At 28.1% G+C, this 24,682-nt stretch overlaps 5 protein-coding genes across 16 annotated transcripts; 3 read left to right on the forward strand and 2 right to left on the reverse strand.

Annotated features, from left to right (window-relative positions):
- Window positions 1-728: 728 nt before the first annotated feature.
- Window positions 729-8,990, reverse strand: B52 (serine and arginine rich splicing factor B52). Of its 9 annotated transcripts, none has more exons than XM_074256794.1 (12): window positions 8,777-8,990; window positions 7,619-7,745; window positions 7,220-7,290; window positions 6,288-6,383; window positions 5,896-5,919; window positions 5,660-5,716; window positions 5,293-5,362; window positions 1,758-1,831; window positions 1,503-1,691; window positions 1,273-1,398; window positions 1,010-1,120; window positions 729-934 (listed from the first exon to the last, which is right to left on the reverse strand). In XM_074256794.1, exons 2-12 carry the CDS (start codon window positions 7,742-7,744, stop codon window positions 793-795), a joined length of 1,086 nt encoding a protein of 361 aa, XP_074112895.1. In that variant the 5' UTR covers window position 7,745; window positions 8,777-8,990; the 3' UTR covers window positions 729-792. The 9 variants fall into 9 exon arrangements, with proteins under 9 accessions (XP_074112895.1, XP_074112897.1, XP_074112896.1 ...); XM_074256796.1 differs by lacking the exon at window positions 6,288-6,383 and adding an exon at window positions 6,412-6,492; XM_074256795.1 differs by lacking the exon at window positions 7,619-7,745 and adding an exon at window positions 7,787-7,910.
- Window positions 8,991-9,693: 703 nt separating this feature from the next.
- On the forward strand, window positions 9,694-12,325 carry LOC141535689 (CCR4-NOT transcription complex subunit 6-like). The gene is made up of 5 exons (XM_074255766.1): window positions 9,694-10,045; window positions 10,565-10,946; window positions 11,042-11,427; window positions 11,493-11,810; window positions 11,908-12,325. Exons 1-5 carry the CDS (start codon window positions 9,916-9,918, stop codon window positions 11,946-11,948), a joined length of 1,257 nt encoding a protein of 418 aa, XP_074111867.1. The 5' UTR covers window positions 9,694-9,915; the 3' UTR covers window positions 11,949-12,325.
- Window positions 12,326-12,793: 468 nt separating this feature from the next.
- Cib (thymosin beta cib) lies at window positions 12,794-16,952 on the forward strand. 3 transcript variants are annotated; one of them, XM_074256804.1, is made up of 6 exons: window positions 12,794-12,946; window positions 15,486-15,644; window positions 15,733-15,846; window positions 16,168-16,281; window positions 16,409-16,522; window positions 16,598-16,952. In XM_074256804.1, the coding sequence occupies exons 2-6, from the start codon at window positions 15,506-15,508 to the stop codon at window positions 16,624-16,626; spliced, it is 510 nt and encodes a 169-aa protein (XP_074112905.1). In that variant the 5' UTR covers window positions 12,794-12,946; window positions 15,486-15,505; the 3' UTR covers window positions 16,627-16,952. The 3 variants fall into 3 exon arrangements, with proteins under 3 accessions (XP_074112905.1, XP_074112904.1, XP_074112906.1); XM_074256803.1 differs by having other exon boundaries at window positions 12,800-13,105; XM_074256805.1 differs by lacking the exon at window positions 15,733-15,846 and having other exon boundaries at window positions 12,800-13,105.
- Window positions 16,953-17,626: 674 nt separating this feature from the next.
- On the forward strand, window positions 17,627-22,336 carry LOC141536474 (uncharacterized). Of its 2 annotated transcripts, none has more exons than XM_074257004.1 (9): window positions 17,627-17,726; window positions 18,320-18,547; window positions 18,715-19,618; window positions 19,826-20,055; window positions 20,144-20,345; window positions 20,430-20,642; window positions 20,756-20,796; window positions 20,870-21,419; window positions 21,541-22,336. In XM_074257004.1, exons 2-9 carry the CDS (start codon window positions 18,320-18,322, stop codon window positions 22,098-22,100), a joined length of 2,928 nt encoding a protein of 975 aa, XP_074113105.1. In that variant the 5' UTR covers window positions 17,627-17,726; the 3' UTR covers window positions 22,101-22,336. The 2 variants fall into 2 exon arrangements, with proteins under 2 accessions (XP_074113105.1, XP_074113104.1); XM_074257003.1 differs by lacking the exon at window positions 17,627-17,726 and adding an exon at window positions 18,074-18,197.
- LOC141536475 (vacuolar protein sorting-associated protein 16B) lies at window positions 22,194-24,675 on the reverse strand. The gene is made up of 8 exons (XM_074257006.1): window positions 24,550-24,675; window positions 24,304-24,476; window positions 23,927-24,095; window positions 23,543-23,861; window positions 23,452-23,479; window positions 22,987-23,370; window positions 22,678-22,854; window positions 22,194-22,570 (listed from the first exon to the last, which is right to left on the reverse strand). Exons 2-8 carry the CDS (start codon window positions 24,388-24,390, stop codon window positions 22,445-22,447), a joined length of 1,290 nt encoding a protein of 429 aa, XP_074113107.1. The 5' UTR covers window positions 24,391-24,476; window positions 24,550-24,675; the 3' UTR covers window positions 22,194-22,444.
- Window positions 24,676-24,682: the final 7 nt, after the last annotated feature.

A 24,682-nucleotide genomic window follows, 5' to 3' on the forward strand; every position in this document is an offset into this window, starting at 1 on the left:
TTAATTTTGGCGCGCGAAAATTTAAATTCTAGTTTATTTTATTAAAAAGAAATTTTTAAAATTACTTTTGCAAATTTTTAAAAATATTTTTTTGTTCATCAGTTAAGGATAATTATTAAATAAAAAATATATTCAATACAATTGATGATTTTATTGATAAATTCAGTTTTAATTTAATTCACATATTACGTATTTTCTTAATCAATATTGTTAATTAAGATTATATACAAAAAAAATTGGTCATCAATGATTTTAATCTTTTTTTCTTTCCGAAATGAAAGTATGAGAAAAAAAAAAAAAAAAAACATAGACAAATATACAAAACTTTAAATGCCTATACAATACTTAAGAACATTTGGATTCATTATTAGTCATTAATAAATTTATAAATTTATTATCAGTGGTCAATTTAAGTCGGTAATAATTTAACTGAATTTAATATGCTGAAGAAATTATTTCAATAAGTAGAAAATAGAAATATTAATTTCATCAGAAACAGAGTAATTAAAAGTAATAGCCTTTTAATTAGCCAACTTGAACGTTTGATAAGTAATGAATTAAATTAATAGATTACAATACACTCACATTAAGTTATTGAGATGTCAAATTGACTATCTTCAAAAAAATTCAATATCAATAAAAAGATTTAATAATTAAAGAAAAATATTTTGAAATAGGCTTAGTCTATGTTAATTTAGGTTTACTTAATTAACCTGCGTTACTCTGTATTGTATTATTATTTTAATGGTTTTATTTTAGGTTTTTTTTATCAGAATATAAAAAAGGTAGCGTTCAATCTTCTTTGTCTTCATTACTTTGAGGCGACTTTACACCATTCATTGGTGATCGTGAACGACTGTGGCTTTTGCTGTGTTTGCTTACCGATCGTGATCGTGATCTGTCACCTCTTGAACGTTCGCGGCTTGAACGTTCCCTAAAAAAAAAATAAAATAAGAATTAATTATAGTAAAAAAAAATTAATTACAATAAAAAAAATTAATTTATTTACTTTGAAGGTGATTTAGCTTTTGATTTCGATTGAGATCGTGATTTAGATCTTTCATTCTTAGATCTGGAGCGAGATCTAGATTTAGACTTAGACTTTGAACGGTCTCTAGACCTGGAAAAATTTAAACAAACACATAAATTAGTTTCTATTGATTTAAAATTATATATATATATATATATATATATATATATATATATATATATATATATATATATATATATATATATATATATATATATATATATATATATAAAAACACTTACTTTGACTTTGAACGTGAGCGGCTGCGCTCAGCAGACTTGGACTTTGATTTGGATTTAGATTTCGAGTGTGCCCGAGATTTGGAGCGGCTGCTACGGCGACTGCGGCTGCGAGAGCTGCGGCGGCTTCTGAATAATTTAAAAAAAAAAAAAAAAAAAAAAAAATTTTTATTTATCAATATTGATGAGAGAATTTGAAATTTATAAAGCCAAATAATAGGATTTAAAATTACCGTGAGCGAGAGCGTGAACGACGACGGGAACGTGAGCGTGATCGTGAGCGGGATCTAGAGCTTGACGAGCGGGAACGACGTCCTCTCCTCTTATCTTCGATCAGATGAATTCTTCTTCCGTTCAGCTCGGTGTCATCCAGCTTGTCGATGGCGTTCTTCAAGTCTGAGTAGGTCGCAAATTCAACAACTCTGTAATTAAAAATTAATTTATTAATTTTATGCAAATAAGTAATAATTAAATAAAAAAATATTTACCCTTCATTGCGACGTTGTTTGTGAGCATCAGCATAAGTAACTTCTCCAGCTTGTCTCATGTAATCTTTCAAATCCTAAGCATCATGTAAACAAACAATAAATTATTAAAAAAAATTCAAACAATATAATAATAAAATTAAATTAATATACTTGATATTGGTTTTTAAAATTTGTGGTACTAATCTACTTGTTCCGAAGTTTGTTGTGCACTTAAATTATCTCTTGGCTCTTCAATAGAATATAGACTTAACAATCCTTATCTTATAAGTACTATGTCGTGCAATATGCTCGAATTTAGTTATAAAACGCAATTCAACTTTTCTTTAAATGCAATCCAATTAAATTATTAAATATTATTTTGTTTTTTTAATTCTACATGCAATCTACAGAATTAATAACCCAGAGAATAAATAAAATTTGTGAATAAAAATTGTCATTAGTAAAGGTTGCATTGGATTGGTGAATAGATCCTCCATTTCTTCTTTTAAATAATCATCATTTATCCGTTTATAATAATTCCTTTAACCAGTAGAGCCTCTTGGCCTTTTATCGATAAAACGGTCCATTCCTTTCCTTATCTGATTCCTGATATTGATACTGATATGTACGTGGGTACCAGGTACGGCTTTTTCCAGACGTAAGCTTGTTATTTATTTCTTCTTTTATTCATTTCATCTTCTTCCATAGGTAAATTTCAATTATCAATTGTTTCAAGTGTTGTTTTATTTTTTCTTCTTACTGTCGGAAAATTTTATATTATTGCCTTGCATTGTCAAGAAAAGTTGATTAAAATCACGAATTATAATTAATAAAAATATTTATAAATTATTTTTGACAAGACATTGAGAAAAAAAAAAATTATAAAAAAAAAAAAAATGAAAATAATTTTTTAATGATTTTATTTTTTAGCTAAAGAAATAAAAATGTTTTTTAACAAAAAAATTAGTCTAAATAAAAATTTAGATTTCTTCTGCTAAAATATAAAATTTTTAATAAATTAATTTTTTTAAATAATTTTTTTTCTCTCAATAATTAAATTAGATTAAAAAAAAAAAAAACAAAATTTAGTCTAATTTCGAGCACAATATACATTATGTATAAAATATTAGTTTTCTACAAAAATATTACGCTGATATTGGATTAATGTTTGATGATGTGTGTCTTGCCAATATAAAATATTTAGCATAATCACCATAATAAATCACCAATGCTAAACAATAAAAAAAAAATATACCTGTTAAATAATTATTTAATATGTGTACAGAATTGTTATTATTATTAAAAGTATAAAATAATTAATTTTACAAATTTAAAAGTAGATATTGATTTTTAAAAATTGATATATATATATATATATATATATATATATATATATATATATATATATATATATATATATATATGATGATTAAAAGTAGTTTGTATAAACCTATATCTAAAAGAACACTCGGTTAAGGTGACGCATTTACCTTAGGCCCAGGCACCACCTTGTTTAGACACAGAGAGAAAGGCCAGACACACGACGTTTGATCGGTGGGGGTCGAACGGATCAGTGGCACCTCACGCGGATGCTTCGACATTGCACCACCGTGTTTGCCTTCTCATGGGGAGGATGCCTCGCTGTTTGCTTTCAATTTTTAGACGATGGTACCACACTTAGCAGCCGTAGTTGTTGGTATTGATAATGATAATAATTACAGAACCAAAACCAATAACAATAATAATGAAGATTCAATGTTCGGTTTAATGGTTAATTATTATTATTTTTTTTTTTTTAAATTATCATATTTCTTCTTTTAAATACGATATTACGTTAATTAGAAATTTTAGAATGAGTTATGGCTGGTAGTGTTGGACAAAAGTTATAATTTTTTATTATTAAATAATAAATTTTTATAATAATTAAAAAAAATTTAATTTTTAATTAAATAACAATTATAAAAAAATTAAAATTTTGTTTTACTAAATATTGACTTTAGTTAAATTGCACTAAAAAAAATAAAATAAAAAAAAAAAAAAAATTGCATTAAAAATAAAATAAAATCTTGAAATTATTTTTAAAAAAATATAAAAATTATTTTTGAATTTAATAAATTTTGTACCGCCCAACACTGATAGTGAGTAATGAAGGATAAAAAAGATGGAGTAAAAAATGAAGATTAATTAATAATGTAAGTAAAGAAGAAATGGATAGAAATGAATGAGAGACAATATAATAATAAATATTGTTGATGCATTTGAATGTCCTGGGTGTGTGGTAAGAACTCGTGAATGAAAACCAGCTCCACTGGTCAGGCAGGTCTGGTTTGGGATGTCAACTACGGAGCGATAATAATCATCATCACTATCCCTGGGAGAGGTGGCGAAGCTGAGGCGAGGGTGGTATACCTGGTGCCGGTATGCCTTGGCTTAATATTTTATTTGGAGGTATGAAGCTTATAGCTTAAATAGATTTCATCATCATCATGATCATCCAGCCATGCGACCCCTTGACACCCTGGGTATCGCAACTCTGGCGCCACTTGTCAACCTCGGCCCGATCGTCACGTGAGCCTTGTCATCTCTTAATCGAACAGTCAGTCTATGTGGCCCTACCACCGCCCGGTCACCTCCACGGCCAAGAGGGGCTCTTCGGAAAGAACATCAATTAAATACGTATTTTCCCAACTGCTGGCCGAACGTAAATAAAATTTAAAACAAGTTAATAGCAATAATTACAAAACAAACATAGATTTGCCGATTTTTTTTTCTTTAATTCTTTAATTATTTAATTTAGTTCAACGCTAAATAATAATTGCACGAATTTTTGTTTCAATAAAATAAATCAAAAGCTCAACGACTGTCTGGTAATTGATCAAGTAAGACTTGGTGTATCCAAATACATTAATTCTCAGTCGATTAATTTTCAATTGTTCAGCTTATCCAGATTATCCTACGTCCTGGTATTTCCCACATTGTCCATGGCTCCATGGCTTTTGGATGTCCCTCTCATCTTTGGATTTTATCAATGGTCTGTCATCAATGTCACCATCATCATCATCATCATCATCATTTATCCTTCTATCAGTATAATTTCCACATTACTCATTAAATCATTAATTGAGTTTTCTTTCGGATTATTTGGTTCCATTTTTCATCATGAATAAATCTGAGTCCTGATTCTCAGTAAATTATTCCTGGTCTCTCAGATAATTTTTCTCTATTTTAATTTATTCTTGTGGAAATAATTTTGTTTTTTTATCAATATTTACACTCTTATTTGTCTAGAAAAAAATGTATTTTAGCTTTCTAACTTCCAGGATCTTACTTGATCAACGTACATCAATTTGTGATCTATCTAAAGGGATTATTCTTATAAATAAACTGAGGATAAATAAATTTATAAATTTTTTAAAACGAAAATTATTACAGATTTTACCACGGTAAAATAAATAATTTAATTATTATCGTGCATGTTGTTTGGTAACAACTTTTAACCACGTACCGGAATTATGAAAATAAATATAGTAATTTAAATATTTTTTTGGAAACTTACCTGCCAGCTGACGCGGCTTGATAGATTCTCCACTGTCAGGCGGTACTCGGTCCTGGTTGGTGGTCCATATCTATACAAAAAAAATAATATTTGTTAATTATTTATGAATTTAATATTAATAAATAAAGAAATGAAGTGAAATTTAAAGATTAAAAAATTAATTAGAGATTTTTAATTTAAATATGAATTTATAGAGAAGAAATAAAAATAGTGTAGTGAGATGAAGTTAATAAGATAATGTGTGTACAAAAAAATAAAGTGAAATTTAATAAGAGATTTTTAATTTAAAAATGAATTTAAAGAAGAAATAAGAAGAGTGTAGTGAGATTTAGTTAATAAGATAATGTTGATAATGATTTTTATGTACCTGGGCAATGATTGCTTGTAGCTAGATGCAGTCCTTGTGTTTCTGTTCACACTATCTCTGCAAAAAGGGATATTATGTGAACAGAAATAACGGATAGATGACTAAACCTCCGGCAAATAACTACAGATCAGCATTCATTGCTCAGACACACAATCATCAATCATCTATTCATTCAATCTATTCAAATCAAATTAATTAATTTATTTTATTATTATTAATGATACTAGTGATCATACCTGTCGTGCCGCATATCATCTCGACTGCAACAAACATAATTCCAATAAACTATTAGTCAATTTTGAAATAATATTTTGCCTAACTATTAATTTTATTTTTCAAGATTATTTTTTTTATTTTTTTAACAAAATTTTACTTGTGATTTTAATTTAAAAAAAAAAATAAATAAATAAATAAATTCTAAGTAAAATAATCAATGATTGAGACCCGTAAATAAATGCCAAAGGTTTGCTCATCTTCCAACTTATTAATCAACACAATATTATTATTTTTTTAAACAGTAATTTGTAATATTTTTGATATTTTTTTTACCAATATAAAGAATAAGGAAAAAAAAATATTAAAAAAAAAAAAAAAAAAAAAAAAAAAAAAAAAAATAAGCTTGTCTTACGCAGATCGTCTCGAGTCCCCGTAACCACCACGGGAGTCACCATAGCGCCACTGGTCACTACCCCTAGGTGTTCCCCGGGCTCTCTCTACAGTAATTCTGTAACAAGACACATTGGTATGCTTACTTGTCTCTCCAGGAGCGTGAGCGTCCGTAGCCACGGTCGCCTCGTCTCCCTGAAACACCCCGTGCTATCTCGACCGCCACTCTGAAACACACCCAACAAAACCCCGCCTAAGTCCTCGACTATTTTAACTCAAATGTACCTTCTTCCCAATATTCCACTCTTCATACGCTCAGGTATTTAATTTTATTCATTACGATATTACCCAAAATTCACGTTTTTTATTTCATTTATTTATTTTATGTTATTGATAAGTAATTAATTGATTAAAAGAAAATCCGGATATTATTATTTTAAATTAAACATGGAAAAATTATTAATTAAAAAAAAAAATTATTAATTAAAATAATAAACACGAGAATACACTCGGGGAGTTTATGGTAGGCGTTCAAAATGGCGGTAAAGTTTATGGATGTCAATTTAAAATTGTATATCGTCAAGCACGTTAATTTATAAAAAAAAATCATGCCTACGTTATATACATATGTTGATAATTATACATTTATATATCTAATCAATTAATATATATCCACTCTAATGAAACTAAAACCATTAGACACTTGATTATTAATTTATTTATTTTTATTTTTTTTTTTTTTTTAGTTAAAAAATTTATTTATTAAAAAAAAAAAAATATTTGAAAAAATTTACAAAAAAATTTTTTTTCACTTTTTTAAAATTTATTTATTGTATTTTATTAATTAAATTAAAAAGAAAAAATTATATTAATCAAGTGTCTTTTAATTTAAGTACCATAAATTTAAATATGAATATAAATTATTAATTAAAATAAAAATGTATGGATTCATACCTTTCGCCCAGTAGTTCTTTACCATTGAGCTCGTAGACTGCGTCATCGGCATCTCTGTAGTCTTCGAATTCCTAAAACACAAAATAAAATTATAAATATTTAACAACAAATGATCCTGAAGCTAGCAGACATTTAAAAAATCTTTTTCCAGGTAAATTATTAATTAATTAAAAAAATACAAATAAGCTAGCTTCAGTATCACGAGGCAGAAAAATTTGATGACATAAATAATTAAACAGCTGATATATAATATTGATATAAAAATATTAAGTCATAGATAAACAAATATCAGACTATTTGTCGTGGCCTTACCCATACAGAGCACATCAAAACCAGTCAAACAATTGTTTCTTAAAATGAAACCAACGATCATTTAGCTGACTTTGGATTAATACTTACAACGAACCCGTAGCCGTTCTTGATAAGAACATCACGAAAACGACCGTATCCTCTGAAAAACCTCTCAAGGTCTCTCTCCCTGGTGCCGTATGGTAGACCACCGACATAGACCCTTGTCCCTACCATGCTGTAAAAAAAAAAAAAAACGATTGAACGAGTTAAACTTACCACGAAAGCATATCCATTCTTCATTGCGACCTCCTTGATTCTTCCGTATTTCCTAAAGAACTTCTCGAGGTCGCGCTCTCGCACCCGGTATGTTAATCCTCCAACAAATACTCGCGTGTTCATTCTTAAAGTAAAAAATTAAGATACCTTACATAACAGGCCCAACAACCTGCCTTTTTACTTTACTTCAATTACTACCATCATTATGATGATAGTAATTAATCATTTATTACCAATTATTACCAACTTTGGAGTTTCCTAACCTCTCCAACAGAAGCTTACAGTTTATTATAATTATTTTGCAAACACTACATTTTTTTTTTTTTAAATTAATTTAAAAAAAAATTTTTTTTTTTGCCTGTAGGCAACTGATGGAGATTATTTATGATGCTCTAATCACCAGTGACTTTTTTTCGGCTTTATTTATGAAATAAATTAATACAAAGAAAGCTTTTTTTTTTTTTAATTTAAAAAAATTTTTTTAAATTTTTATTTCTTCATAATAATTTATTTAAATAAAAAAAATATTGAAAGTTATTAAACACCTGATGATTAAAAGTATCATAATTTATTATAAGATTAATTTATTAAATATTTCTAACCGCGTGAGCAATTTTTTATTTTTAAATAATTATAACTAATAAAATTTAGTCCAGTTATTTCATTGGAAGTATAAATCTTCAAGTTTATGCGCCATTACTACTGAATGTTATTATTATTATTATTATTTATCGCAACGGAATAATGATTGATAATGCATCACCTTGGACTGAATGACTTTAATCTTTAATTATTTACCATAAAATAGATATTTTTTCATTAAAATTAAAATAAATATGTTAAAAATAAAAATTAATGTAGAAACTTCAAGACGCTACTGCAAAATGTTTAAAAAAAAATTAATTTATTATAAATATTTTTTGGTAAATAATTAATTTCTTTTAGTAAAAAAATATATGCTATAAATTTATATCAAAACGCAATAAATACCTGAATGTGTTTTGTTTAGCGAAGTATTTGACTTCAACGTCTCAAACTTGAATTTATGTTTTGATAAAACACTCACTTTAATTTTTACAAAATTATTACGGCAAGGATAATAATTTTATAAATATTAATCGGACATTAGTGAACAAGATGACTCGATGGTTGGAAAAACGGCGAGTCTAAGTTCAAGATGGCCACGCGTCAGTAACACAACTACGGCTTTTAGACGGGGCTTACAAGAGTAACAACACGGAGTCCTTATGAATCTCGACGTAAAAGTTTCCCACGACAAGCCATCAGCGCCATGTGTTGTGGGCGGCAATTTTAAAAAAGTACATCAGGCGACATCTATAAAATTTAAATTTGTTGTACGTTATTTTAAATGAAGACAGTGATTATTTTTGTTGTGGCATTAAATATTAAAATTAATTTAGGAAATATTTTATAATTTTAAGAATTTTTTTATTAAATAAATAAATAAGAAAAAAAATTTTAAATGCAATTTTTTTAAACAAATTTGTTTGTTACATAAAATTAAAAAATTATCAAGTGATAATAATAATCAAAAAAATAATTTAATTCCTAAAAATTGTAAAATAATTTTTAATGTCTGTCATCTTCAGTGTCATGATTGAATTCATTAAATATATTGAATATTGAAGTTAGCGGTCAGCTGTTAATTTACTAAAAATTTTTCTCAGGATTACAAAATCTTAATCGCTTTAAGAACTTACACAGTAATTACCCATTCTAATCGTTATACGAGTATTTTCCAAGTTTAAGGAAAATAGGTTGGTCATTTGTTATCTTTTGTGGTCTTTTCTTACTGATTTACTGTTTACTGATCCTATAAATATACTGTACATAATATATACTATTGATAAAATCACTATTTTGAAATGAATCAGACGACTACCTGGAATGTATTAGCACAGTATTTAAGATCTGACCTAAGGTGAAAAAGAGTATACGACTCACCGTAATTTTGAATATAGTTTTCTAAAAGTTATCTTTCAGTTTCTTTGCGGTGAGGGAAAGAAAGATTTATGCTCTACTTAATTTTATTCAAAGTTTTGTTTTTTAAGTGATCGTTTGTGCTTAAAGCTCAAAATTTTCAAGCTAAGATTTACAGTTTGCTCAAAATGATAACAAAAAATTGTCACTGTGGTCATGTATGTCCATCAACTACTACTGCCTCATATGTACCTCAGACAACTCAGACTGAAGAAGATATTAAACGAATCAAGTTCAACGAGCAATTAATGAAAAATGGTGAATTATATGTTTTATTTAATTCAAAGCATATAAAAAAATTTTTTATTCTTAACTCCAAAAAATTTCAGTGAAGTGATTCTTAAATTCGTTGATAAAAAAGAAATAATTTTTACCAATCTTCAAAATTTTCCACGTGGTCATCGCTGAGGAAAAATTTATTTGAAAAAAAAAAAAAAAAAAAAAAAAGCAATTTTGTGATAATAAATTAATTTTTTGATAATTTTTATTTCTTGTCTGAAAAAATCAAAAATTTTCTCACAGTAATTTCCTTGTTAAAAAAAAGTCTAGGTATTTGATTTGGAGGTAAAAAATTCGAGAACTTTCATACAACTCAAGAAGGTTAAATGAGAAATAAAATTGTTGAAAATTTTCAACAAATCAATTTTTGATTACAAAATTGTTCATTTTTTTTTTTTTTTTGAAAGAAATTTTTCTTTTCAAGATGTATTATAATTTTTTTTTTTCTACTTTGAAATATTTTATTTTTTTTTTTTTTTTTGAATTTATAATTTGCAGTTACATCTTCTCCACCTCCACTCCGGCCATTCTTCCAAACGACAGCAATGCAGCAATTACGACCTTCGGTTGTCTTCTCGGCAATGACATACAACGTTTTAAGTAGCTCCTATGCTAACCCGAGTATGTACGGATATTGCCAACCAGAGTTCCTGGATTGGCAAGTCCGAGGAAATAACGTATTATTAGAAATATATAGATTCATGTCCGACGTAATAAACCTTCAGGAAGTCGAGATGGAACAATTTGAAAATTTCTTCCTTCCCCATCTTCAAACTAAAGGATACCATGGGCAGTTCACTCCGAAATCGCGAGTATTAACGATGTCAGAACCCAAAAAAAAGCTTGTGGACGGATGTGCTATTTTTTGGAAAGCGCAAAAGTAAGTGTTGAGTATTTACATTAAAAAAATCAACTTGATTTATATATAAGTATAATTATTGAATCGTTGTCTAAAATAGCGTTTGTCAATTTTAGATTTTCATTGGTTTCTGTGAAGGGGATCTCTTACCGGGACCTGGTGATGCAGAATACTGCACGTTCTGAGGACATGATGAATCGCGTCTGCAATCGCGATAATATTGGAATACTGGCTGTATTGAAAACTACAACAGACGCCTGGACTTATGGGCCTCCCGTTTATCCAAATGACGTCGAACAGTTCCTGATAGTAGCAAATACGCACTTACACTGGGACCCACAGTATGCGGACGTAAAAATTATACAGACCATGATAATGATCAGTGAGATTCTCTCCTTGGCAGACAACGTGAGAACCTCTTTTAGTCGGCCTGACAAAGTTCTCCTGTTTTCCGACATCAGAATCCTGCTCTGCGGTGATTTCAATTCCTTGACCAATTCTGGTAAGTCTCAATTATTATTGACAGCAATTGTTATCTTTAATTACTAACATTGAATATGGTCACAGGTGTATTTCAGTTCCTATCAACAGGACAGTTGCCGCTGAATCATCCGGAGCTTCAGGGATTTGATTATTTCCATGCGATCGCAAAGATATTAGGAAGGGAATGTTATGGCGGAATTACCCACCCGCTAAATCTATCGTCAGCCTGCAGTCCCCAGATTATGCCTTATACTAACTACTCTTACGGATTCAAGGAGATGATAGATTATATATTCTATTCTCCCTCCAACCTGGCGTGTCTCGGGGTCTACGGGCCGATTTCGCAAGACTGGTTCAATTTGTTTAATGTGGTGGGTTGTCCGCACCCTTTTATTCCATCTGGTATGTATGATTCCAGAATTTTGTTTCTTAGTTTATTAATTCAAATTTTGAAAGACTAGAACCTTTTTTTTTTTATCATTTTTAATTTTTCTTTTAGATCATTTTCCAGTGGTAGCGTTATTTCAAATGTCTGTTTGAATGGATTTGATGTAAGAGTTTTACACGGTTGACTTTCTGGATGAGATAATCAAGTACGGAAAAAAATAGTCTGAGTTTGTATAAAAATATTAATTTAATGTAAAATGTGTAAATTGTAATGTGTAAATATTCTTATTTATGATATTAAATAAAATAGTAACAATTGGTATATTATTTAAATATATACCAAAATTTTTTAAATAAAAAAGCAATTCTTTACAAGAATGAAAAAATTTTTTAGAATTTTATAACTATTAAATTGTAGTGAAAAAAATTTAATTAAAAACTTTCACTTGTAATAATTAAAGAAAATTTTTAGAAAGACTTTTAGCATTGTAATTGATTTGTTAAAAGAATTAAAAAAAATTGACAGCTAATTTTTTTGTTGTAATTTAATTATTAAAAAAAAAATTAAAAACAGATTTTTTTGAAAATTTTCAATTTTCTTAGCGGGAAATAAAAAATGACAGTTGTCAGCTAATTTCAGTATAGATTAGAAAAAAAAAAAAAAAAAAAAAATTACTCACATGATTATTCAGCCAAAGCATGAGTAAAAAAAATGAAATGGCTGTTCGGTAGACAGTAGAGTAACTAGAATACAAATGATTAGTATTTTTAGAAACTGTAAAAGCAAAAGGATAAGCAGCCAGGATATGACTAGGGTAGTCGCCAGTGACACATCGCTCTTTTTTAGGAGGGATGTTAAATTAAAAAAAAAAAAAAACCAAAAGGAAAATGGCGAAAGCGGGGGCCCGAGCTCGCACTCCAATTGGCAGCTGTACATTCCGAATGCCAGTTAGAGAAGGGGGAGAGTATGTATTCAAGCCGGAGCGCTGTATTATATGGTATCCAAGCCAAGTGAACAGAAGACACTCACCAACACTAACACAACTCACTGATCAGATCCCAGATCCCAGATCCAACTAGTGCACATTATATTTTACCGACTAGTCACCGGAGTTGAGTTGAGATACAACAGCTACAGGAGAACGTCCCGAGTAAGTGTACCAGCCAAATACATTCAGTGTTTTCCCATCCTGCATCCTGTCAACTGCCAGATCAATCAAGTGTCTTGTTTTTAACTCAAATTGTTGAATTATTGTTACAAAAGCGAGTTTTTTTTTACTTGTTTTACTTTTTGGGAATTATTTTGACAGGTCAGTAATTTTTTTTAATTTAATAATTTTATTTATATTTAACTAATTTTATAAAAAAAGTGAGTTGATATTTTTTTCTGATAAATTTTAGAGCAATTTAATTTTTAACAAGTGCTTTGACATAATCTCGGATAAATTTAATCAAAGTCATAAAATTACAAAGAAGATAAAACGATGAGTAATTTTTATTAATAAATAATTTATAAAATAAAATAACAAGCAGATGGTGGACTGTGTAATGAACTCCTGCGTGGTTTTTGTCGAAAAATATATCTGGAGACAAGGGCGTGGTTGAAAACGATGCACCACTCGCCCACAGGATACTTTTTTTTTTCTAACAAAATTTAATCAATTAATTCCTGACATTTTTTTTTTTTTTTTTAATTACTTTAGAAAATATTTTTTATCTCAACTAACGAGACGTAATTTTATTTTCGTTACGCTTTTATTCCCCGGCTCGAATTGCCGCATATTTTTTTATGCTCTGAAAAAAAGATATTTGTTTTTTAAAGTCCTTTGTAAAATTAATAACAAACAATAATTCTATTGTTTCTTTTCAAACATTTATTCTGGATTGTATTAATATTATATGTAACAGTAAATCCATGGGAATGATGACGCATCTATTACGCACCGAATTTGAGCACAATAATCAGAGTTGGGGCTGGAAAAATATTTATTTATTGTAATTGTTATTGCAATAATCAGAATTTATTTTTACTTACCAGACTGAGTAAATTTAAAAAAATGCGCATTGAAGAAATAAAAATAAAATCAACAACGCAGCACAATACTTGTAAATACGGTACATACGTGATACATTGAAGTTGAATCATCGGCACACAAACAAAGTACTTGTGTACGTAGCATAGCATATAGGTGTAACTGTTGTGTTGAATTACAACAACCGGTTGATGATATTCTGTAGATATCTATATATCTGTTAAAGTCGAAACTAAACTGCCAGATCTTCACATAATACAACACTCGACACTAAAGTTCGTTAACCGTCATGGTCACACGCATCGATAACAATAATTAAGCGGTTTAGTTGTTACTTACACTGCAGTTACACATTTTATTATTCATCTTTATGTGTAATTACTTTACAATGTGTGCTATTTTATTGATCGAGATTTATTGCTGTAGAAATTTTATGTAAATTGAGCTAGCCGACGTTTAAACATTTTTAGAATTTTTTTTTATTTAAAAAATCAGTAAAAAAAATTTTCACTTTTACAAAAATTTCAAAAACTGGAAGTGCAATTTTTTTATTTTTATTTAATTAGTAAAAAAAAAAAAAAAAAAAAATAAAAACATCGGCTAACTTGATGATTTATTTACTTATTAATTAGTCAGGTCTTTTTTTAGAATTTAAAGATTTCTTATCATTTTTCTTAATCAATAAAATTATAATTAATTTTAACATTTATTTTTATAATTTTATTAGAAGAAAAATTTTATTTAAATCAAAGAATTTTTTTTTGTTAATTATAAATAATAAATTCAAAAATTTACAACATAAATTTTGATATTAATTGTAACACTTACAATTAATATCAAATTTATGACTTAAAAAAAATTTGAAGAAATACTTTCCATGCTATTTAGATTTATATACACAACAAGAAAAAAATCGTAAATAACTTCCAGTGGTATGAATCATAATTTTTATCACTGCGATAAAAAAAAAGATTTTCTCTACTATAAAAAAAAAAAAAAAATTATTATTCAAAAATGATCTTATTTACTTAAAGCAGTTTCTATATATAAGTATATAAGTATATATATATATATATATATATATATATATATATATATATATATATATATATATATATATATATATATATATTTATATTCGACCTCATTCGAATTGTCCATATATAGGCATCCAGTTTTGAAACATATAAGGCTTGATGATCAAGCAAGGTTCTATATATCTAAAGATTTGAAATAAATAATTGAGTAGAATATTAACCATTTAAAATTATCAGGAAATTAGTATAAGTATATAAGTATGGAAGTAATAAGTTAATAGTTAATTATAATTTAAAAAACGTCTTATAAGTCTTGATAATAAATTCAACGCGGCACACTGCCGTTATTCTGAAACTTGTGTCAGGAGGAAAATAAATATGTATCTGTAGATGTTGATACAAGTATGTATGTATTATTATATTACGCTATGTATAGAGAGATTACTCACACAAAGAGCATGCAGGATATAATGAGTAGAGGCGATCTCAGTAGTATAGAACGGAGCTCAAATCTGGACATGACATACAATTACAAAGACTATATAATATAATACGGTCTAATATCACCCGTTATTTTCTCATTTGCTTCCACAAATTTGTTACAATCTTTTTAATTGCAGGTAATTAACGTTAATTGAAGATGTCGAACGTAGTGAGCCCATCTCTCAAAGACTTGCCCAAGGTGTCGATGGACCTCAAGAGCGAGCTTGAAGGATTCAAGCAGGACGGCATGAAGAAAGCTGAAACTTTTATTAAAAATGTTTTACCCTCTGCAGAAGGTTTGTTTTTTTATTTTTGTTAAAATTATTTATTATACTTTTATTATTTTCTTTTTTTTTTTTTTTTTATTTATTATCATGTAATTAGATGTGAGACAAGAAAGACAGCACTCAGATTTAATTCACGGCGTTGAGACTTTTGAAACAAATAAATTGAAGCACGCAGACACTAAAGAAAAAATTATTTTGCCCAATGCTATAGGTATAGGATAATGATTTTTTTTTTATTTATTAGTTTGGGTCCTCGGTGCTGGTACTGGTTATTCATGGTGGCTATAATTATTGTAGATTGTATTTTTAGGATAAAAATAATATTATGGTGGTTAAGCTTTTAGTTAAAGTGCTTTTTTAGGGTTTAAAATATTTTTAAACGGTGCTGATGGAGTTTTAAATTAAATTATTAATTTTTTTAGTCAATTTTAAAGTAAAATAATAATTTTTAATAAGCTGACTAATGCTTGGGGATTAAAAAAAATTTTCTAATTTAAAAAAAAAATAAATCTATTAAAATAATTAATTTCAGATGTTGCTGCCGAAAAAACTCAGCAAACTCTCATTGCTGGTATTGAAAAATTCGATCCAACCAAATTGAAGCACACTGAAACTAATGAAAAAAATCCACTTCCTGATAAAACTGGTAATTATCTAAAAATAATTAAACAAACTCACTAATTAATTTTAATAACCACATATTTATCTTTAATTACTAAAATGAAATCACTACCTAGTTTCAAAACTAATTAATTTTATTTTTTAAAAACCAGCTATCGAGCAGGAAAAAGGAAAGCAACAATTTATTTCCGGAATTGAAAATTTCGACCCGACTAAATTGAAACACGCTGAAACTACGGAGAAGAATGTACTACCAACCAAAGAGAGTAAGTTAAATAACTAATTAAAATAATTTTAATTACCTTTTAATTTATTAATAAAAAAATTTTTTATTTTTTCAGCTATCGATGCTGAAAAAGTTGCGGCCTAAATTTTGCGTCACGTCAAGCGAGAAATCTCACAATTCTTCTCTAAAATTAATTATTAAATATTTCATAATATAATTATTAATAATAATAATAACAATAATAATAATAATAATAATAATAATAATAATAATAATAATGAAACATAATACATGTGTTACTTTGCAATTAAAATGAAGTGTGTGAAATTTTGAGTATTAAAACACAAAATGTGTCAGCGAAAATTCAATTAGGTCTCGATTTGCTTATCAAAAAAAAAATTATTATTATTATTAATTAATTAATGATATATCTAAAAAAAAAAAAAGTAAAATTAAAATTAAATAATAAACACACACTCATTTATAAACGGGATAGGCTTATTATATTACTGAGCTGTACCATTAGGCCAGTATTTATTCCAATGAGGTGCAATTGGACATGAACTCTATCGTACTCATATTTGCATGTGATAGCAGTCGGATTTGTCATTTATTATCTTAAAGTCATAAAAATAATAATTATTTTTATCATTAAAAATACTTTATTAAATTGTATTGATCTGTAATTTTTTTTGGTATAATATTTTAATTATTTCATGCTAAAGTGACACGTATTTTTTACACATATTGCAGACGTATACGAATCTGTTTTATAGATCAAAAAACGTCGAAAATACTTTTGTAAGAATTATATTTTATATAACAGGCTATTGTACTTTTTTATCAACATTTATACACATGTCCTATGCTAAAGTAATTTCATTTAATAAAAATCTTTATACTGAATTTTAATGAATTTGAAGTTAGTTGACATTTCAAAATTTTTTGAAAAAATTTCACATGTAAAAAACGTGAAATACTATAATTGCAAGTTTTTATAAATATTTTTTTAGTTGTAATTTAATTAAAAAATTTTTAGACGTCAACTAACTTCAGTGTCATGAATTTTTAAACATTTTATTTTTTTTAAATTTCCCGCGGTAAAAAAAAATTTTTTTTTTCTCATTCTACCGAGTGTCAACGAACGAAGCAGTCATTTTCACTCACCTTGCTCATGAATAAAATTCACTTGTTAAACACAGTAGTTGTCAAGGATTATAATTATTTTAATAATTTAATACGAGGTAAGAAATTTATAATTATTTTAATAATAAAATAATATCATACTGAAATTAATTGACAGCTGTCATTTTTTTTTTTTTTTTATTTTTATAACAAATTAATTTTCAAAAATAATTTTTTTTAATTAACAGAAGTGAAATTTTTTTATTTTATAATAATTTAATTGCTGTAAAATGACAAAAAATTTTTTAATGTCTGCTAACTTCAGTATAATTAATTTATAAAATAAGTTGTAAGTAAAAATTAAATTATTTTTACACAAAACGCGGTAGAAAAATTTATCGTCAAATATATTTACTCATATATAAATGTATATTGTATTGTGACGCACTTTGGTATTAGTGCATTCCATCGTTACATATTTATAGACGCCATGTGCACACACATGAAAAATAAAACGAACGAGTCCAGCACGTGCTGACGGTTAGATGGTTGCCGAAGCGTGAACAAGTGATGAGAACAAAGGATTCGCGGTACTGCTTATTGATAATTATTATAATTACCATTTTCTTATAAATATATTGTAGTGATACTTATTATTATTGTTATTAATTACATTATTATTTATATTAATTATTTTTAACCTCCAAACAAGATGAAAAATTCACTGCCAAGAAGCATTAACAAAAAACAAGAGCCGCTGCCGGTTGACGAGTGGCTAAAAAATGAAGGGTATTTTCGCAAAGCGGCACCCAAAGATCCGGCTTGTCTTTTTCAAGCAGTCAGTGAGCAAATTTACAATACTAGGTTTTATCATACTAAAGTACGCAAAGAGTGCGTTGAATTTATGAAGAAACAAAGACATTTGTTCGAGGACAACAAGGTAATTTTTATTTGTCAGTCATTTTTTATAATGGCCGTTTGGGTAAATAAATGTCTATTAATTTTTATTTTAATTATTAATATAAAATTTTAGTAGTTAATTTTTATTTAAAATTTTTATTGATAAAAATATTTTTCAATAATTAAATAAATAAAATAATTATTCAGAATGTAGGTTCATTAGAAAATTATCTAAACTACTTATCAAACCCAAACAAGTGGGGAGGAATGATGGAAATAGAAGCAATGTCATTGCTGTACAAAAGAGACTTTGTTATTTTCTTCGGCGGCCATACCACTGAACTAAAGAAGAAGATCGTGATAAACAATGGCTTCAACAAGTCTATCTACCTCTGTCACACTCCCCCAAGACACTACGAGACAGTTTACAAGAACCAGATAATGGCCACTGCGGCGTTTTGTCAGTCTATTGTTTACAAAATTCTCTACCAAAATGTATTCAAAATGCCGGACATTGAAACGACTGTTGAGAAAATGCTGCATGATGAGACTGCGTATGAAAACAAGGCCTCTTGCACTGAGCTGGCTATCCCGCCGATTCCTTACAGAGTTGCCAAAGCTCTGGACCCGAATATTTACCGCAACACTGATTTCGACATTTGGTACGAATTGAGGAGTCAAATGAGAACCAACAGCCTCTTGCGTTGGAATAATTATCGCCTGCAAGTTGGAGGAAAGTGCTTTGTTAAAATCAGCCAAGAGGACATGAACCGTCAATACGGTTATAATAATAATAATAATAATAATAATAATAATAATAATAATAATAATAATAATAATAATAATAATAATAATAATAATAATAATAATCATAATAACAGTAATAAATATAACAACAATCTTAGAATGATGAACAGAGGAGATCCTTTGATCTTTTTTGGTCATATTCAGGAGATGGCTCCCAATAAAGGACCCGCTGTTGTCTTTATTGAGGATCTTGGGGAAAATCGGACTGTTCCTTATAGAGCTCTTGTTCCTTGGCATCCAAGGAACGCTTATTTGCCAGCTATTACTTCTCCTGTCGCTAGAAATAAACATGAAGATCCTTCCGGTAAGTTTGAAAATTTTCGTCAATTTTTAATTGAGATATTTCATTAAGAAAGTACAATGTAATTTAATAAAAAAATTACTATTTTAATTTTTAATAAAATTAAAAAAAAATATAAATTTCAATTTTTAATTATAAATTATAATTATCAAAATTTTATTATTTAATTCTATTTTTTTATTTTTATTTTTTTTTTTTTTTTTTTTACAGATAAGTACAAGAATCAGCAATTCAATGACTATCGTAAAACTAAAGACTCAAGAAGTCTTGCAGTGAGCCCTAGATTTGGCGTTAATGATGATGATAATAACAATAATCGTAATCATACTCATCAAAAATTGTCACCTAATAAAATGAATTATTCCGGAAATAATTATGGGACCAAATCTCCAAAAAATGAATTTGGTAAAAATTATTCAAATGATTTAAATAAAAAAATTGTAAGTTAGGTTAATTTTTATTTGATTTTTCTGTAAAAATTCTGGATGCTTTTATTATTATTATTATTATTATTTTTTTTTTTTATAGAATTCGCAACCTCAGATACCATCAAAAGCACTTGCGGATAATAATAAACAAAATTTTAATTCAGTCCCTGAAGTGCGAGATTTTGAGAAGAGGAACGGTGTTGAAGATAGTAAAAAATTTGTTGAGAATAAGAGTTTTGACACTTGCGAGGTTCAAGAGAAAAAAGAAATTCAATCTAATGGAGCGAATCCTCCGTCAAACTGTAATTATAATTATATTCACTAATTTAGTTGTTAAATTGATATAATTTTTTTTTTTTTTTTTTTTTTTACAAATTTTAAATTAGTTCCAGGCGAATTAATTCTTTGCAATGATATGAATTGTATGCGGTCATCAAATGAGGTGTGCTATAACCTTCCAAATCCGTACTGCGATGAAAAAAATTTCGGGGAATCCCATTCCTTTCCTCCAGCGGGTTTTATAAACTACTCGAATCAAGTTGTTAACTTCCGAGTTGCGCCAAGTCTTGATATTAATGGCAATGACTTGCCTTTCTCTGGTAATTTTATTTAAAAAAAAAAATTTTATTTTTTAATTTTTTTAATTTTTAATCTTTTATCTAAAATAATATTTTAAACAAAAATTAAATAAATTAATTTAAATTATTTACAGATATTTCTACTTTAAGATATTTCTTCAACTTAGGATTGGAAGTAAGTAATTAAAATTATTAATAATAGTTTCTAAAACCCTAGAAAAAAAAATTGATCCAACCATATTTTTCAGTATTTCAATATGAACCACATCTGGTGGCCGCAAAGCGAGATCTCCTATCCAGCAGCCCCGCCAAACACACCATTATCAACGCCTCCATCTCCCTCGCGCTCGTTGAACATTATTCCCTCAGAAAATCCTCAAGTTCCTGTAGTTGACCAGTGTTACGCTCCACTTCCACCTCCAGTGAATGAAAATATGCCGCAGCGTTATGATAATTCAGATTATCACAAAAATTACTCACCAACAAACCGCCCAAAACAGCAGCAACAACAACAACAACAACAACAACAACAACAGCAGCAGCAGCAGCGATACACTACTCCTGGTTCCAATGACAGTCTTAATGAAAATTCCTCATTCCAAATGAAAATGCCGAACAAAAAAAAATCTCCCACTAACAACAAATTTATGACTAAATCAAAAAATGAACAAGATGTTACTTACAATGGTGGGAAATTTAAATACAATCAAGGATTCAATGAGACTGGGAGAGAATTTAATTCTGGTGGTGAATCTCCTCGTAAAAATCAGCCTGGACGATTGAAAAAAAATAATCAAGGTAATTTAATCGATTTAAAATAAATCAATTTTTAAAAACTTTTTTTGCTAAATTTTTAATCATCTATTAAATTCAGAATTATTATTAAATTAATTTTTATGACAAAAATTTTTTTTTACAGGATACCAAAATCGTGCTAGTGGAAAAATAATTTTTCAACATGATCAACAAAAGTCATACAACTCTCCTCAGGAAGAAAATCATTTCAAGCGTTACGACAAGAAGATCGTCCACGACAATCAGAAAAAAAATCAATCACCAGTCCCTGAAATGCACAATCAATCTCCAAGCCACTGCGCAGTGCCTCAGCAGATGAACTTCGTTAACGGACCATATTACCCCAATGAACCGGAGAACAACGTCAACGTCTACGGGTCTCCTCCTCCAGGTAATGTCTATCCAGTTCCTTATGTTCCTCACGCCGGCGAAATACCAACAGAGGTGAACAATTTCTCCGCGCCGATGATGTTCACCAACTCAGGCAATTACCCTCCACCCTTACCACCCATGTACCCTCCGGTCATGTACCCACCACCGCCCTTGCTGCCGCACATGACTCACGTCTTTAACGGATTACCGGGTCCGAATTCTCCAGCTGATTGGTGTGTTTCTCCCGGAGGCCAGCCGGGTTGCATTCCGTATTCATACCCTCCGTCACAATCCAACGAGCCTGCGTCCTAAATTAACAGATACATTTTTGTTTTCATAGTAAGATCTAGATATAAATATTTATATAAAAAGGAATAGTATAAAATAGACAAGGCTGGACCTGTCTATTATTTAATATCTTTATTATAGAAAAAATATAGGACCTCTTTTCTACCTTTTTATATTGGTTGCAATAGGCGTAATAACATATTTATATGTATACTTATTTGTAAGCTCAGAGATTAATAAAACAAAATTTTTTTTTTTAATTTTTTAGATCCAACTAGTAAATAATTACCAAAGTTTTTATTTTTGTTAATATATTGAGCCTTTTTTTTTTTTTTTTTTTTTTTTTTTTTTTTTTTTGTTTTATTACTTTAAGATTTCCATCGTATTGTTAAGGATGACAAGGTTTTTTCGGCTAAAAAGTATGCATCTGATTGTGGTGATAGAGTATCTTTGTACTCGAGTAATGAAGTTCGGTCCCCCAATAATCCGAGTATCTATTAAATTAAAAATATAAAAACAGTCAGTATTAAAAATAATAATCAAGTTTTTACATTATTATTATTATTGTTACAATAATAATAATAAAAATTAAATAATTTACCTCAACAACTGCCCTATTACACCCATAATTTTTAGCAAGTTGTAATCTATTCCTCATATTGTCTACATACTTTAAAAATTTCTCAATTATCGTCGTAGGTGCCTGACCTTGATGTAATATTTTCAAAATATCTTCTATTGGTAAGCTTGATTGTAATTTTTCGCTCCCCAGCCATCCCTATAGAAAATAAAATTTATTTTATTTTATTTTCTAAAATATAATTGCAAGTACTAGGTGAAGGAATAGAAAAATTATTTAAAAATAACTTTAAGTGTTAAAAAAAAAAAAAAAAAAAAAAAATTTTACAACCTTAGATAAAAGTATATTATTAACATCATCCCAAGCTTGGACAGAAACTCGAGTTTTCAGCACAGTTTTCTGATACTGTCTTGGAGTAACATCATGTTGATTTGCAAAAATTTTCGCCGGTGAAACAGCGGCGTCTTGTGAACTGTTCCAATTATTTTCACATATATACTTTAAACAATCTAGTACACTATTGTTTCTCAAATTTTTGACCCCCCCGCTGTTTAACGCAATTTTCCATTCAAGCAATTTTATAAAATTATTTACAAATAAACTTTCTTTGTACTCTGGTAAGTTGATAAATTGAGTCTTGTAGCATTTTATTAATTTTTGAAGAATCCTTCCATCATCTCGAGTATTTTTTATTGTTATTGCCAGAGTTTTCAGCTACAAATTCCATTTTAATAAGTGAGTAAATAAATTTTATTTTAAATCATAAATCATAATAATATTTTTTAAAATACTCACTGCTGCATCGACCAATCTGCCTTGCATCCTGCAAAATTAGTTACTAATTAATCCATCAAATAAATAAATAAATAAATAATTATTAACTTACATCAATAAATCAGTAACTTCATTAACTTGTAACCTGGTCGACAAATAATGAACATAGACATTAAGAGCGTCAGGTCTTTCCATTAAAATCTTCTGACTCAAAGCAGGCTTCAGGGTTTTGATAATAAATAATGTAATAATTAACACAGCGTTTCCATTGCCATTTGCAATTGCTGTGTCGAGTAATGAAGTTTTATTACTAAGTGATTTATAATTTTCTAGGGAGTAACTTTGTCCTAGAAGAATTCTTTTGACAGTTACCGATGGATTGACAATATTTGATTTGTCAGGTAATAGGTGTCTGTTGTCTGCATTTAAGACTAAAAATAATTATTTAAATTATTTTATAAAAATTTATTATCATTAGTATTATTATTTTTTATACTTGTTGTTAAAACCGGCTCAGGAATAATTGCCAGCAGAGGTTTAAACGTCAAATCGGCAGACTCTGGAGTCAGGTAAGACGATGAAGGTTCAGTTGGAGAATTTATTGTTGAAATTCCTGCTCTCAGTTGAGCAGTACCAGTTTTTGAAATTCCAAATACGTTGTCTGACTATATTAATTAAATTTTTTAATTACTTCATAAATTATTTGTAATTTTTCATGTCAAAATTAGCAGACATATTATTATTATTATTATTATTTTTTTTTTAACGAATTAGAATTATTTAATAAACATTTTAATAAAATTAAATTGTTTAAAAAAAAAAATCAAAGTCTGCTAATTAAAAATTAATAACTAAAAAATCTAAATAACTTACCTCATTATTTTGATCAAAACTAAAAGAATGTCCTTCGCTGCTATTCCAATAATCCTCATCATCCTTCGACAGCTCATATTTTGACATTTTATTCCCAAAACAAATAAAAAATCCCAACAAGCAAATCTTGTTTATACCTCTTCAATAATATTCTATAGTATCTGCTAGTGCCTCTAAAAAGAAAACATAAAAGTACTTGACATACAAAAAACATAAAATAAAATATACCATCATAAAATTTCCTACCTTATATTATTTCTCGTTTGAATAATTAAAAAAAATAATCTTGTCTTCGTTTTAGCTGATAAAAAAAAAAAAAAAAAAACAGAGACACACTAAAGTATGAATATATAAATAAATGTACAGTGCGTTGTACACC

Source organism: Cotesia typhae, unplaced genomic scaffold (genome assembly GCF_013202065.1).
Source record: "Cotesia typhae breed Kobodo isofemale line unplaced genomic scaffold, CoteBio_Ctyphae scaffold_152, whole genome shotgun sequence".
NCBI lineage: Eukaryota > Metazoa > Arthropoda > Insecta > Hymenoptera > Braconidae > Cotesia > Cotesia typhae.

Excerpts from the sequence above, each read along its gene's own strand:
- LOC141536474 (XM_074257004.1), top strand. The coding sequence starts at position 18,320 with ATGAAAAATTCACTGCCAAGAAGCATTAACAAAAAACAAGAGCCGCTG. Across the intron at positions 19,619-19,825 it reads TAAACATGAAGATCCTTCCG|ATAAGTACAAGAATCAGCAA; the intron begins GTAAGTTTGAAA and ends TTTTTTTTACAG. Across the intron at positions 20,797-20,869 it reads TCTTCAACTTAGGATTGGAA|TATTTCAATATGAACCACAT; the intron begins GTAAGTAATTAA and ends CATATTTTTCAG.
- LOC141535689 (XM_074255766.1), top strand. The coding sequence starts at position 9,916 with ATGATAACAAAAAATTGTCACTGTGGTCATGTATGTCCATCAACTACT. Across the intron at positions 10,046-10,564 it reads CGAGCAATTAATGAAAAATG|TTACATCTTCTCCACCTCCA; the intron begins GTGAATTATATG and ends TATAATTTGCAG. Across the intron at positions 11,428-11,492 it reads CAATTCCTTGACCAATTCTG|GTGTATTTCAGTTCCTATCA; the intron begins GTAAGTCTCAAT and ends ATATGGTCACAG.
- Cib (XM_074256804.1), top strand. The coding sequence starts at position 15,506 with ATGTCGAACGTAGTGAGCCCATCTCTCAAAGACTTGCCCAAGGTGTCG. Across the intron at positions 15,847-16,167 it reads TATTTTGCCCAATGCTATAG|ATGTTGCTGCCGAAAAAACT; the intron begins GTATAGGATAAT and ends AATTAATTTCAG. Across the intron at positions 16,523-16,597 it reads TGTACTACCAACCAAAGAGA|CTATCGATGCTGAAAAAGTT; the intron begins GTAAGTTAAATA and ends TTATTTTTTCAG.
- LOC141536475 (XM_074257006.1), bottom strand. The coding sequence starts at position 24,390 with ATGTCAAAATATGAGCTGTCGAAGGATGATGAGGATTATTGGAATAGC. Across the intron at positions 24,096-24,303 it reads GTTTTGATCAAAATAATGAG|TCAGACAACGTATTTGGAAT; the intron begins GTAAGTTATTTA and ends TAATTAATATAG. Across the intron at positions 23,371-23,451 it reads GCAGATTGGTCGATGCAGCA|CTGAAAACTCTGGCAATAAC; the intron begins GTGAGTATTTTA and ends TGGAATTTGTAG.
- B52 (XM_074256794.1), bottom strand. The coding sequence starts at position 7,744 with ATGGTAGGGACAAGGGTCTATGTCGGTGGTCTACCATACGGCACCAGG. Across the intron at positions 5,363-5,659 it reads TACAAGCAATCATTGCCCAG|ATATGGACCACCAACCAGGA; the intron begins GTACATAAAAAT and ends TTTTTTGTATAG. Across the intron at positions 1,399-1,502 it reads CGTTCACGCTCTCGCTCACG|AAGCCGCCGCAGCTCTCGCA; the intron begins GTAATTTTAAAT and ends TAAATTATTCAG.